The sequence below is a fragment of the Carcharhinus amblyrhynchos genome, chromosome 26 (genome assembly GCF_965287045.1).
Source record: "Carcharhinus amblyrhynchos chromosome 26, sCarAmb.v2.hapA, whole genome shotgun sequence".
In the NCBI taxonomy this organism is placed as follows: domain Eukaryota; kingdom Metazoa; phylum Chordata; class Chondrichthyes; order Carcharhiniformes; family Carcharhinidae; genus Carcharhinus; species Carcharhinus amblyrhynchos.
In genome coordinates this window covers 29,492,009-29,504,211 of record NC_137349.1, presented here as the reverse complement: position 1 = coordinate 29,504,211, position 12,203 = coordinate 29,492,009, and the positions used below count along the sequence as shown (strand labels likewise).

General features: G+C 47.2%; 1 protein-coding gene across 1 annotated transcript in view; it reads right to left on the bottom strand.

Moving 5' to 3' along the window:
• Nucleotides 1-12,203, bottom strand: part of malt2 (MALT paracaspase 2) — a 47,262-nt gene that overhangs the window by 21,967 nt on the left and 13,092 nt on the right. The window contains exons 5-8 of the mRNA XM_080212846.1: nucleotides 11,073-11,230; nucleotides 8,930-9,074; nucleotides 6,260-6,438; nucleotides 2,061-2,157 (exon numbers count right to left, since the gene is read on the bottom strand). Coding sequence (XP_080068972.1) covers nucleotides 2,061-2,157; nucleotides 6,260-6,438; nucleotides 8,930-9,074; nucleotides 11,073-11,230 — 579 coding nt within the window. The remainder of the gene's footprint in view (nucleotides 1-2,060; nucleotides 2,158-6,259; nucleotides 6,439-8,929; nucleotides 9,075-11,072; nucleotides 11,231-12,203) is intronic.

Genomic DNA, 12,203 nt, shown 5'->3' with positions numbered 1-12,203 from the left:
GTGCACCCTCTCAGACCCTGTGGCCTTCAGGTCCTGCCCCCTCCCCTTAGGCCCCAACCCCTTGGCAGTGCCTGCTATCCAGTGGACAGTGTCAGATGCCTGATGGGCACTGCCAGGTTCTCAGGCTGGCAGTGCTAGGCTGGCACTAATGAAGGGGCACTGCCTATCCCTTTCACCAATCATCTGGGGGGGCTTCAATCCCTCCGGCAAGGCCATCACATCAGGTCTCCATTAGGAAGGACCATATGTGATCCTTGCTGTTGAGGAGCTCCACTGGCGAGACCAAGGCAAGTGAGTCAGGGACTCACTATCATATTTAAATTATTCAATAGATATTTAAATCAGCCTGATATCCTTCCTGGGTGCCAGGCTGATTACACCAGCAGAAAGGGGCCAGTATCATTGAACGAATTGAGAAACTGGGCGCAACCTGGTTTTTTCCCTCGTGCCTGACCTTATCGCCTCGTCACACTGGCTGAATGGCGTTGCAAGCTGGTAAAAAAGTGTGCCTCCCCCCACTACCCCCCACCACCAGAATTTTGACCCAGCAACAAAAAGGGATTGTCAGCATATTTAGTCAGAAGGGCGCGTGACCGGGAGTGGAACCTCCAGGCAGTAGTGTTCCCATCTATCCGCTGTTCTTGTCCATGTCGGTGGTGGCAGGTGGGTCTGGAGGGTACTGTAATGAAGGCTTGGTGATTTGCTACAGTGCGTCTTGTAGATGGTACACACTGCTGCACCGTATATCTGTGGAGTGGATACAAACGGTGGTGGATGGGCTGTCAAGTATACCGGCTGCTTTGTCCTTGATTTCATTGAACTCCATGAATATTGTTGGAGTTACACTCATCCAGTCATATGGACAGTACTCCATCCACTAATCATAGCCAGATTAGTTTTAGGGATCTGGCAAATAGCCTCACCATCTCTACACTCAGGAAATGAAAAAACAGCCAGGAGTCCTGTGTTCATCCAGTGACTCCTGCCATCTTTGTTGATGGTAGGTGAGGATAAGATGGGCCTCAAAAGGTAAGAGTGTGGTCAAATAAACTGCAAGTTATTGGAGAGGTACCTGGCAATGGATAGCAATTGACACATGGTGTGCAATAGGATTTGGGAGTGTTGAATGATCCTAGCCATTCTGAAACCATTGCCTTCACCAGTGCCCATAAAGGAACACTTCACCAAAGGAGGCACTGGGTCATTAATGGATAAAGAAGAAACATAAACTTCCACAATTATGAAATCAAACCATAGGGCAGCACAGTGGTTAGCACTGCTGCCTCACAGCACAAAGGAGCCAGGTTCAATTCCAGCCTTGGGTCACTGTCTGTGTGGAGTTTGCACATACTTTCAAGTCTGCACAGGTTTCCTCCGGGTGCTCCGGTTTCCTCCCACAGTCCAAAGTTGTGCGGGTTAGGTGGATTGGCCACGCCCCTTAGTGTCAGAGGGATTAGCAGAGTAAATATGTAGGGTTATGGGGATAGGGCATGGGTAGGATTGTTGTCAGTGCAGACTTGATGGGCCGAATGGCCTCCTTATGGACTGCAGGGATTCTACGATTCTACCTCAGTGTAAGTTGGTTTTTACGGAGATGAGGAGAGCAAACCGAGTAGAACAAATTTCCCAGAGAAACAATGACCATAGATAAGTATAAATAAACTTTTTGCAGCCTTAATAAAATCACACCAAAAACAGGGGTTGGCTTATAGACCCAGTGTCAAAGTGAACTGCTGGAGTGGGTATGGGTGGTCGCCATTTCGAAATATCATCCAGCAACCAATGCAAAAAGTGGGCGTATCTTAAGCTTCCACACATCTTCACAAAAAGTCCCTACCACTTGTTTCCTTGTATCTATCTGGTTGGAAGGTATCAAGAAGTGAAACTTGCATTTATGGGGTGAACAATTGACGCTGACTACAAGTATAACATCTTGCGGCTGAAAAGGGGGAGTAGACATACATGCTGAGTATATGATTTTTGGGGTTGGTAGAATGGGGTTGCCTTATACGCCAGGTTGGTTTATGCTCTGAGATTTATGGTAATTATGCTGAACATACCGATCTCCACTGAGACAACCTTGCTCCAGACTTGATGATAAAGATTAAACACATGGCAGCAATAGTCCCCACGGTCAGCAGTCGTGACTCCATTAATCTGGGTGTAAAATCGATAAGAGGGAAATCAGTACATCTTCGCCTGTTTAGATGTTCACATCACCATTTAGTTATGCGCTTCCAATCAGGAAGTTGGTTGTAACAGCAGAGAACCAGCTCCTTCCCAGAGAAGGAAGAGTTTACTCACTGCCTTTTAAAATGAACTTGGTCTTACGATGCAGCTGACAATACTGTGGTACAAGACATCAAGGTCTCAAACTACAATTTGCCCTTTTCCTGGGGCCTCAGCAGCAACTGATGGGGAGGCCCCAGGTCCTTTGACGGTCTTTGGCTCTGTGTCCACGTTGCTGGATCTCACTCTAGTGGGGGAGGGGGAAAGATAGGATATTCCATTTGACCTCAGTGCCCCTAAGTCTGGGAGGTGCCAAACAGCCAGGAGTCCTACTCTTGGTGATTCTCCAGGGGTTTCCTGCTGGAATGACATGCTTGTGAGCATCAAGTAAGGAGAGGGCAAGTCCTCCTCATCCTTCTTGATATCCTCATCCTTTAGGGGAGGCGATGGCCTAGTGGTAAAAGCAAAATACTGCAGATGCTGGAATCTGAAACTAGAACAGAAAATACTGGAAAATCTCAGGAGGTCTGGCAGCATCTGTGGAGAGAGAATACAGCCAATGAAGAACTGATGAAGGGTCATCCAGACTCGAAACATTGGCTCTATTCTTTCCTCATCGATGCTGTCAAACCTGCTGAGATTTTCCAGCATTTAGATTTTGTGTTGGTCTAGTGGTATTATCGTTAGACTATTAATCCAGAAACTCAACAAATGATCTGGGGACCTGGGTTCAAATCCTGCCACAGTAGATGGTGGAATTTGAATTCAATTAAAAAAATATCTGCAGTTAAGAATTGACTGATGACCATGAAGGCATCATTCGATTGTTGGAAAAATCCATCTGGTTCACTAATGTCCTTTAGGGAAGGAAATCTGCTGTCCTTACCTGCTCTGGCCTACTTGTGACTCCAGAGCCACAGCAATGTGGTTGACTGTCAACTGCCCTTGGGCAACTAGGGATGGGCAATAAATGCTGACTAGCCAGTGATGCCTGTGACCCATGAATGAATTTTAAAAAAGTATCCTGACGCTCTCCGGAATGACTATCCATAAAGTAACGGAGGACAGCCATGGATCAGTGGGGTCTCTTTTGCCTCTGAAGATCAGGAGTTCAGTGCATCTCCAGAGAATGGAGCAGGTAATGCAAGCTGGCACTACAGCGAGGGAGTGGTGCATTGTCAGAGGTCTCTTCTTTCAAGTTAGGCGTTGAAACCTGTGCCACCTCTGTCCTGAGAGGGTCAACATCAAAGATTCCAGAGCAAAATCAGGGAAAGAGCAGGGGAATACTGCTATCCCAGTATTTACCCCTCAACCAAAACCTTCATCAGACGATCACTTACTCTGTGGGAGCTTTCTGTCTGAAAATTGGCCGTCACATTTCAAATGTATTTCACTTGGTTAAGGTTTATTTATTAGTGTCACAAGGAGGCTTACAATAACACTGTCATGATGCTACTGTGAAGTATCCTGGAGTAAGGAAAGGTGTTGGATAAATGCAAGTCCTTTCTCTATTTCAAGGGTGAACAGCTAAAGCCTGTGGGATTGCACCCAACATTCAGCTTATTTGAAGCAAAGGGGAGAGATAAAGGGAAAGAAATAAAACATGTTAAGTCCACCAAATTTCTTGAGCAGGAAAGTGAAAATGTTTGTCAGCTGATTGGGTGCGGTAACCAGGAAATCCAACCTGCATCTGCTGGACCTGAGCTGGGAACGTTTAATGCTGGCAGAGAGGACTCCCCATAAACATAAAAATAAGAAGGAGGAGTAGGCCATTTGGCCCCTTACGCTTATTTCCATTTGATGAGATTGTGACTGATCTGACTGTGGCCTCTATTCTCCCATCTACCCCCATAGGTGGCATGGTTGCACATTGGTTAGCATTGCTGCCTCACAGTGCCAAGGACCCGGGTTCAATTCCCAGGTTGGATGACTGTCTGCACTGGATCTGCACAATCTCCCTGTGTCTGTGTGGGTTTCTTCCGGGTGCTCCAGTTTCCTCCCACAGTCCAAAAGATATGCTGGTTAGGTGCACTGGCCATGCTGAATTCTCCCTCAGTGTACCTGAACAGGCGCCGGAGTGTGGTGACTAGGGAATTTTCACAGTAACTTCATTGAAATGTTAATGTAAGCCTACTTGTGACAATAATAAATAAATTTTAAACCACCCTTTGATTTACTTGAGTCAAGAATCTATTTAATTCAGCCCTAAAAATATGTTCCAGCCTACACTGCTGTCTGGGGAAGAGAATTCCACAGTGTAGTGACTGAGAGAAAAATTCTCCTCAACTGCATCTTAAATTGCAGAGACCTTATTTTTAAATTGAGCCCTCTAGTTCCAGCCTCTCTATAAAGGGAAACATTCTTTCACATCCACCCCATCAAGTCCCTTCAGGGTATTATATATTTCAATAAAATCGCCTCTCATCCATTTAAACTCCAATGAATACAGACCCAATCTGTCCAATATTTCCTCATAAGGTACCCTTTCATCCCACGAACCCGGCACTGCCATTCTCTACCTTCTCAAAGACAGTGAGGTATTGTGGTATTTATCAGAATCCAGATTTAGTATCTTTAGTTTACACATCCAGGCCATGCTGGAGTGGGACCCACGGTGGAACCTTCCTCTGCTAGGAAATATAAAGGCTAAATTCACCTGAATTTTGAAACCTAGGCTCTCGGTTGACTAGAAAGAAATCTGCATTTCAAGCCTGATTGAAGGCATTTAAAACCAAGTTCTTCAAAATCGGCACTAAACTCCCAAATACAGAGTGTGATCCCAGAGGATCCTAAACAGAAGGGATCACAAAGTTGAGAAAAAGGTCACTGGACTCATTGACGTCCACTCTTATTTTACTCACACCCTCATTCCTGCCTTTGTTAGCTCCAAACGTGACTATTCCAACACACTCCTGAGCAGTCACCCATTTTCTACCCTTTGTAAATCCAGGACATCCAGCTTACACCAAGTCCCATTTAGTCATCTTTCCTGTCCTCACTGATCTCCTTTGGCTCCTGGTTAAACAACGCCTTGATTTTTAAAACGCTCATCCTTGTTCACAGATCTTTCCCTGGCCTTAGCCCTCCCTACCTCTGTAACCTCCTCCAGCCTGACAATCTTCCAGGGTATCTGCACTCCTCAAATTCTGTCTTCTTTAGTATCACTGAATTGAACTGTTTTACCATTGGTGGCCGTGCCTTCAGCTGCAGAAGATCTATGCTCTGAAATTTCCTCCTTAAACCACTTCTCTACATTGCTTTCATTTTTTAAAATGCTTCTTAAAACCGACTACCTACTTGACCCAGCTTTGCACCAGCTGCCTTAATAACTCTGAAGTTTAAAGTTTATTTATTAGTGTCATGAGTGGGCTTACATTAACACTGCAATGAAGTTCCTCTGAAAATCCCCTGGTCGCCACACTCCGACGCCTGTTTGGGTGCACTGAGGGAGAATTTAGCATGGCCAATGCACTTAACAGCATGTCTTTGGACTGTGGGAGGAAACTGGAGCACCTGGAGGAAACCCACGCAGACACGGGGAGAACATACAGACTTCGCACAGACAGTGACCCAAGCCGGAAATCAAACCCGGGTCCCCGGTGTTATGAGGCAGCAGTGCTAACCACTGTGCCGCCTTATAAGGGAGTTTATGTCAAATCTTGTTTGATAATAGTCCTGTGTTGCACTTTGTAACAATTTACAACCTTCAAGGTGCTATAGAAATATAAGTTTTTATCTCAACATCAGTGAATGCGTTAAATAATTGCTCAATCCGGGCAGTGTGACAGCAGAAGGGTTTAATACTTCTAACACTTAGGAAAGACTTGGAGCCGGATTCTCTGATCTCGTTCGTGGCCACCCCATGGTAAGTGAGAACAGAGAATTTGGCGTTGCAGCTAAAACTCCATCACTTTCAGCGGCACAGGAGAATTCCAGCTGCAAACAAGGGGGGAGATTTTCGGTGTTGGTCTCTGTCACAGTCAAACATTCAAAGCCTAGCCAAACATTTGGACCAAGAATGGTCACAAACCTTCAGGTACGGTTCGTTTGCCTCAGGCAGCTTCCGGCTATTGCAAAACCACTGGTACTTTGGCGGAGGATCACCAACAGCGTAACAAGGAAGCACCAAGGTATCGCCCTCCTTCAGGGTCAGTGAGCTGGGATGCACCACAATGTGCACAGTGTTCAAAGTCAGGCAAAAGCCACTCGCTGCAGGGGAAACAAAACAGAGATTCCATCGTGAAGGTCGATGGCAGATCAACTGAGTTCAGTCTCAATAAAACCACACATGGCCACGGGCGGCACGGTAATAGTGTTGGTTAGTGCTGCTGCCTCACAGCTCCAGGGACCTGGGTTCAATTCCTGGCTTGGGTCCCTGTCTGTGTGGAGTTTGCACATTCTCCCTGTGCCTGCATGGGTTTCCTCCAGGTGCTCCGGTTTCCTCCCATAGTCCAAAGATATGCAGGTCAGGGGCACTGGCCAGGCTAAATTGCCCCCATGGTATCCCGGGATGTGTAGGTTTGAGGGATTAATGGGGTAAATATGTTGGGTTGGGTTGTGGGGAAAGGGCCTGGGGTGGGATTGTTGTCAGTGCAGACTCGATGGGTCAAATGGTCTCATTCTGCACTATAGGGTTTCTGTGACATTTTGATGACAAAACAGGGTAACCCTGCTGCAATAGCAGAGAGAAGTAGCATCCATTGTACTACTGGGGTGTACATGTCAGGAGGTCCTGGGCCTGCTCAGTGCTGTATTAGATGAATTTCTCAGGTTTGTGAGAATGGGAAGAAGCTGTCACTTCTACAGTTGGTCTCAGTGAGGTGAAGTTCATTCTGCTTGCCTGCTCCCAAGTGAATACAGTGCAGAGCCCCGTGGCTATCAGTTGAGAAAAGTATGGACTCTGGCACTGGGTCTCTGGCAGTTCCTGCACTCTCTGGTATTTCCCTAAAATGAGCATTCTATTGGTGTTGGCAGGATGTCCAATTAACTCAAGTCCCAGCCTCATCTGAATCTCACATTCCGAGCTCTCTGACCCACTTTGAACTCCCTAGGCGCTGAAACCAATGGTGGGGGCTGACTGAGATTAGCCAACTCAGTGAATATCTTGTTCTTGGCACCTACTCCAAAGAATTTGGCTGAAAACAGGAGCTAACTGGGCGATCAGTATGGTTTGATATTATGGAGTGTGGTCCTTGACTAATCTGCTCCTTATCTCACTCCTCATCTTGAGCAGATCAAGATTTAGAAAGTGAAAGTCACGGACAGGCAGTGACTAAACAAGCCTCATTTACACGCAGCCCAAGCTGTGTGTGCAGGAAGGAGTGGGTTTTAAGGTTGAACCAACAGGCAGCAACTCTAATGGAAAATGACCACACCAAGACACAGGATATGGAAAAGAGGAAGGAACCAGCAGAGCTAAGAATATCGAGCAGCTAATACAGGTGCTGCACTCAATCTGCACTCCGCAGCTTCATAAAGTGACAGTGACGCTTTACTCTAACTGAGATCAACTAACACAGCAACTGGGCACCAAACCTAGGAACCTCCATGTACCGCATCAGATACAACATTGCCCAACCATAAGGGGCGTTTTTTTTCTCCCTCTGTTTATACATCACTGAGGGGCGATTTCTATACTTTTTGTGCTTAGATTCCACTGCAATCTGGAGAGAAATAGACAAACAATGTTAAGGTTCTTGGAAATGTTAAATGTGGGTGGGTTGCATCAAAAACTACTCACGCTCCTGTTTTCCATGATCTTTTACATCAGTTTAAGATTCAAATTTGAATGAATCAGGCCCTGTGCACAAAACTGGCCAGACTTGGCTAAAATTACAAGCCTATACCAACAGCATTTTCCAAATGGGTGGCATAGTGCTTAGCACTGCTGCCTCATGGCACCAGGGACATGGGTTCAATTCCCAGCTTGGGTCACTGTCTGCACGGAGTTTGCACATTCTCCCCATGTCTGCATGGGTTTCCTCCAGGTGCTCCGATTTCCTCCCACAGTTCAAAAGGTGTGTTGGTTAGGTGCATTGGCTGTGCTAAATTCTCCCTCAGTGTACCCTAACAGGCGCCGGAGTGTGGTGACTAGGAGAGGTTCACAATGTTAATCAAAGCCTACTTGTGACACTAATAAATAAACTAAACTAAACCGGTGGTCTCTACCACCAAGAGGGACAAGGGAAGCAGACACATGGCAACACATCTGCCTGCAGGTTCCCCTCCTTCCCTGGAGGACATTAGTGAACCAGATGGGTTTTTTAACGACAAGTTCCAAAGGTAGAAAAGTCAGGTACTAGGGGACATAGGTTTAAGGTGAACGGGGAAAAGTTTAGAGGAGATGTGCGAGGCAAGTTTTTTTTTACACAGAAGGTGGTGAATGTCTGGAACACGCTGCCCTGGGGAGGTGGTAGGATCAGATACGATAGCAGCATTTAAGGGGCAACTAGACGAACACATGAATGTGATGGGAATGGAAGGATAGGGACTCCGTAAGTGCGTAGGGTTTTAGTTTAGGCAGACATCATGATTGGTGCAGGTTTGGAGGGCCGAAGGGCCTGTTCCTGTGCTGTAGTGTTCTTTGTTCTAATTCATGGTCACCATCAGAATTTTAATTCCAGATTTTTTTTATTGAATTCAAATACAAACATAATTTGCTGATCACAGAGACACAACTATCAAAGGACTTTTAACTTACTTGTTGTTGGACCGCTGGCAACTCGGAGTTGAACCCATCTGGAATAGGTGTAGTGGGTTTCACAGTGAACCCGACAAACATACCAGTCGCCATCACCAAGGTCAGCGCGCTTAAAGAGAAGCTCCGAGGAGTTACCACCCTTCACCTAGGCAAAAGAAAGTTCGTCCTGATATTGAGATGGGTGACAATGCCCTTTAACAGGTAATTAAAATGGCAGCTGACTACATGAAGAAAATACATGAGAAACAATGATTTGCTAATTAATCCTATCCCCCTCGTAGCCTCCATACAATCTATCCCATCACTGACTCATTTAAACACTCTCACCGGCTCCCTCACACCATTCATGTACAATATCCTTTATCCTACCCACAATCCACACGCATTTATTTAGCGCCTTGAATCTAATACAATGTCCCAGCATGCTTCACAGGTGCATTCTAACACAAGATGCGACGCCAAGCTACACGAGGAGATCAGAAGACCAATAGCTGGATTGAATGGGTAGGTTTCAAGCAATGTCTTCAATAAGAGAGTGAGGTAGAAAGGTAAAGAGTTGAAATAGGAGGCCTTGGTGGTGTCTCAAATGGAAGCTCAGGTTTGGCAAGGGTCTGCTCCAATCTCAGGGAGAGGGGTGGAGTCAGTGGAAAGTAAATTGAGTTTGTGGTAAGAATCAGAGACAATGGGTGTGATTCTCCCAGCTTGCTGAGCTGCTTTAGTAGGGCAGCGGGCCGGGAGACTCAAGTGGAGGCCATTACACAGGCTCTCCGCTGGGCACCATGAGCCTCTGGCAGCTGGATTTCCGGTGCCACACCTTAGCTGCATAATTTATTCAAGTGACAATTTTAATCTATTTTGCATATTATTAGCGAGTCCGGGACTGAAATCTGAAGGTCCGATAGCATTCCATCCCCCCCTTCACCAGAGTGGTTCACTCCAGCGGGGTTTACTATAGCTCCCGATTTGCAGGGAGCTGAGGGCTCGACCCCGCTGGAGCGAAGCGGGGGGGGGAGCCATTAAGACTCCCCCCCCCCCAGTGGGTTGGGGGTAATGGAGTGTGCCCCCAGGCATTAGCACCTTGGTGGTGCCAGCTTGACACCCGGCACTGCTCAAGAGCAAAGTTGCAATGCCCACCTTGGTACTGCTCATCAGATATCAGGCAAAGTAAAGGCGCGGGGGTGGCGGACCTAATAGAGGCAGGGCCTAAAGGGTGAGAGGCTTTTGTGGGGCGTGATTAATGGAGGCAGAGGGTCCCGCTGCTATTCTGCATACGGGATCGTGAGCAGAGGGATGAAAGCCAGAGATCAGGGCTGGGCATCGGGATGGGGGCAGGGAGTCAGGACTAGCAATGGAGGGGGTGGGGGGGGGGGGGGGCAGGGGGAGGGGGTGGGTGGGTCAGGGCTGCCTTTGTGGGGGGGCGGCAGATTGTGAGATCAGGGCAGCTGGGGGTGGGGGTGAGGTCGACGCTGGGCCACACGTATTTGCGAGGCCGGCGATCAGGCCATAGGGAGGTCACACGGCTGGCCAGTGATCGGGAAGCCAGCAGACAGGGGTTACTGTGCATGCACTGATCCCAGCCCTGACAAATTGGCGCATGTGCAGTGGCACACTCAGCACTATGCTGCCGGCCTCTCCAGCGGGAATAGGCCCTGACCTCTGATTTCTCATGTGATTCATGCTAGTGCACTCTGCAATGCACAGGAGTGTGGGAGATTCACTTTGAAACTTCCATTGAAAAACCAGTGGGATTTACTCCAGTTTTTTTGTGAATTGGACTCTTCGAATCTTCTCCCTAAATGGTTTCTGTCTTCCAAATATTTAACTGGAGGAATTTTCTATATGTGGTAAGGCAGCAGCCTGAAGGGAGAGATTTAAACATGAATAACATTGACATGATCTTGATCTCAGCTACATCACATCCTACCAGCCTGTAGGAACAAGGCCAAATGTCTCACAATAACACTCATCAGACATTACCCAAAAGTAGCCCTTTGCAAGTCCAGAATTTTGGTTGCCATTAGAATGAGATGTACCTCTATTATTTATTAAAGGGATTAGGTATCTCTCTTGTATTTCGGATACCATAAAAGACTTATTTTGCATAATGTGAATGTAAGAGGATGGCTGAAGTCACCACTTTTACCTCATACTTTCGTCGAAACCACTGATAGCTGAGACCTGGGGGACCAATGGCTTGACAGCAGAGAGAGACCCTGTCTCCAACCGTCGCATCTTGGTCTTTGGGCTGCACAATGATCTGAATAGTTGTTGGGGTTGAGGGCAACGTAGACATCAGCAATCCTAACGATGCAAGGAGAGAGATATCGAGAAGCTGATCTCACTGTAATCATATACTGTAATCACTGTAATCATGGTGGACTTCAATGAGATCCCCCTGAAACACAGTGGGCAAAATCTTTAGTCCACCCTTTGCCATCTGCAAGGCGGGACTCAGTTCGACTTCCAGATTTTGAGCCTTGCCCCTTGCCGGGGGCATGAACCTTCTTTGCATGTATTTGCATACCCATCCCCTCTCCCCCCTCCAGTCCCAACCAACAGATGCTGTTGTAGCATCTGCATGGTTTCCCCAATGTACCATGCCTCAGGATATCCTTTCCTGCAGCGTATCAGGTAGACAACGTTGACCGAGTTGCAAAAGTATATACCTTATACCTGGTGGATGGTGTTCTCAAGAGAGATGATGTCATCTGTGTCGATGATCTGGCGCGTCTTGCAGAGGTTGCTCTGGCAGGGTTGTGTGGTGTCATGGTCACTGTTCTCCTGAAGGCTGGGTAGTTTGCTGCAGACAATTTGATGTTGTGCGGTTGTTTGAAGGCAAGAAGTGGGGGTGTAGGGATGGCCTTGGCGAGATGTTCGTCTTCATCAAGGACATGTTGAAGACTCCTGAGAAGATGTCGTAGCTTCTCCGCTCCAGGGAAGTACTGGACAACATGAGGAGGCCGGTGTGGTTTTTCGCTGTGGCATATGGAGCTGTCGATCGATGTCAAGTGCCATATCCTGTTCTTATGAGGGCATCTTTCAGCATCTGGAGGTGTCTGTTGCAATCCTCCTCATCAGATCCTGTGTATACGGAGGGCTTGTCCATAGGGGATGGCTTCTTTAATGTATTTAGGGTGGAAGCTGGAGAAGTGGAGCATCGTGAGCTATCTGTGGTCCTGTGGTATAGTGAAGTACAGCTACAACAGCGGATGAATGAACACCACTCGACAATCACTAGGCAAGAGTGTTCTCTTCCTGTTGGGGAACACTTCAG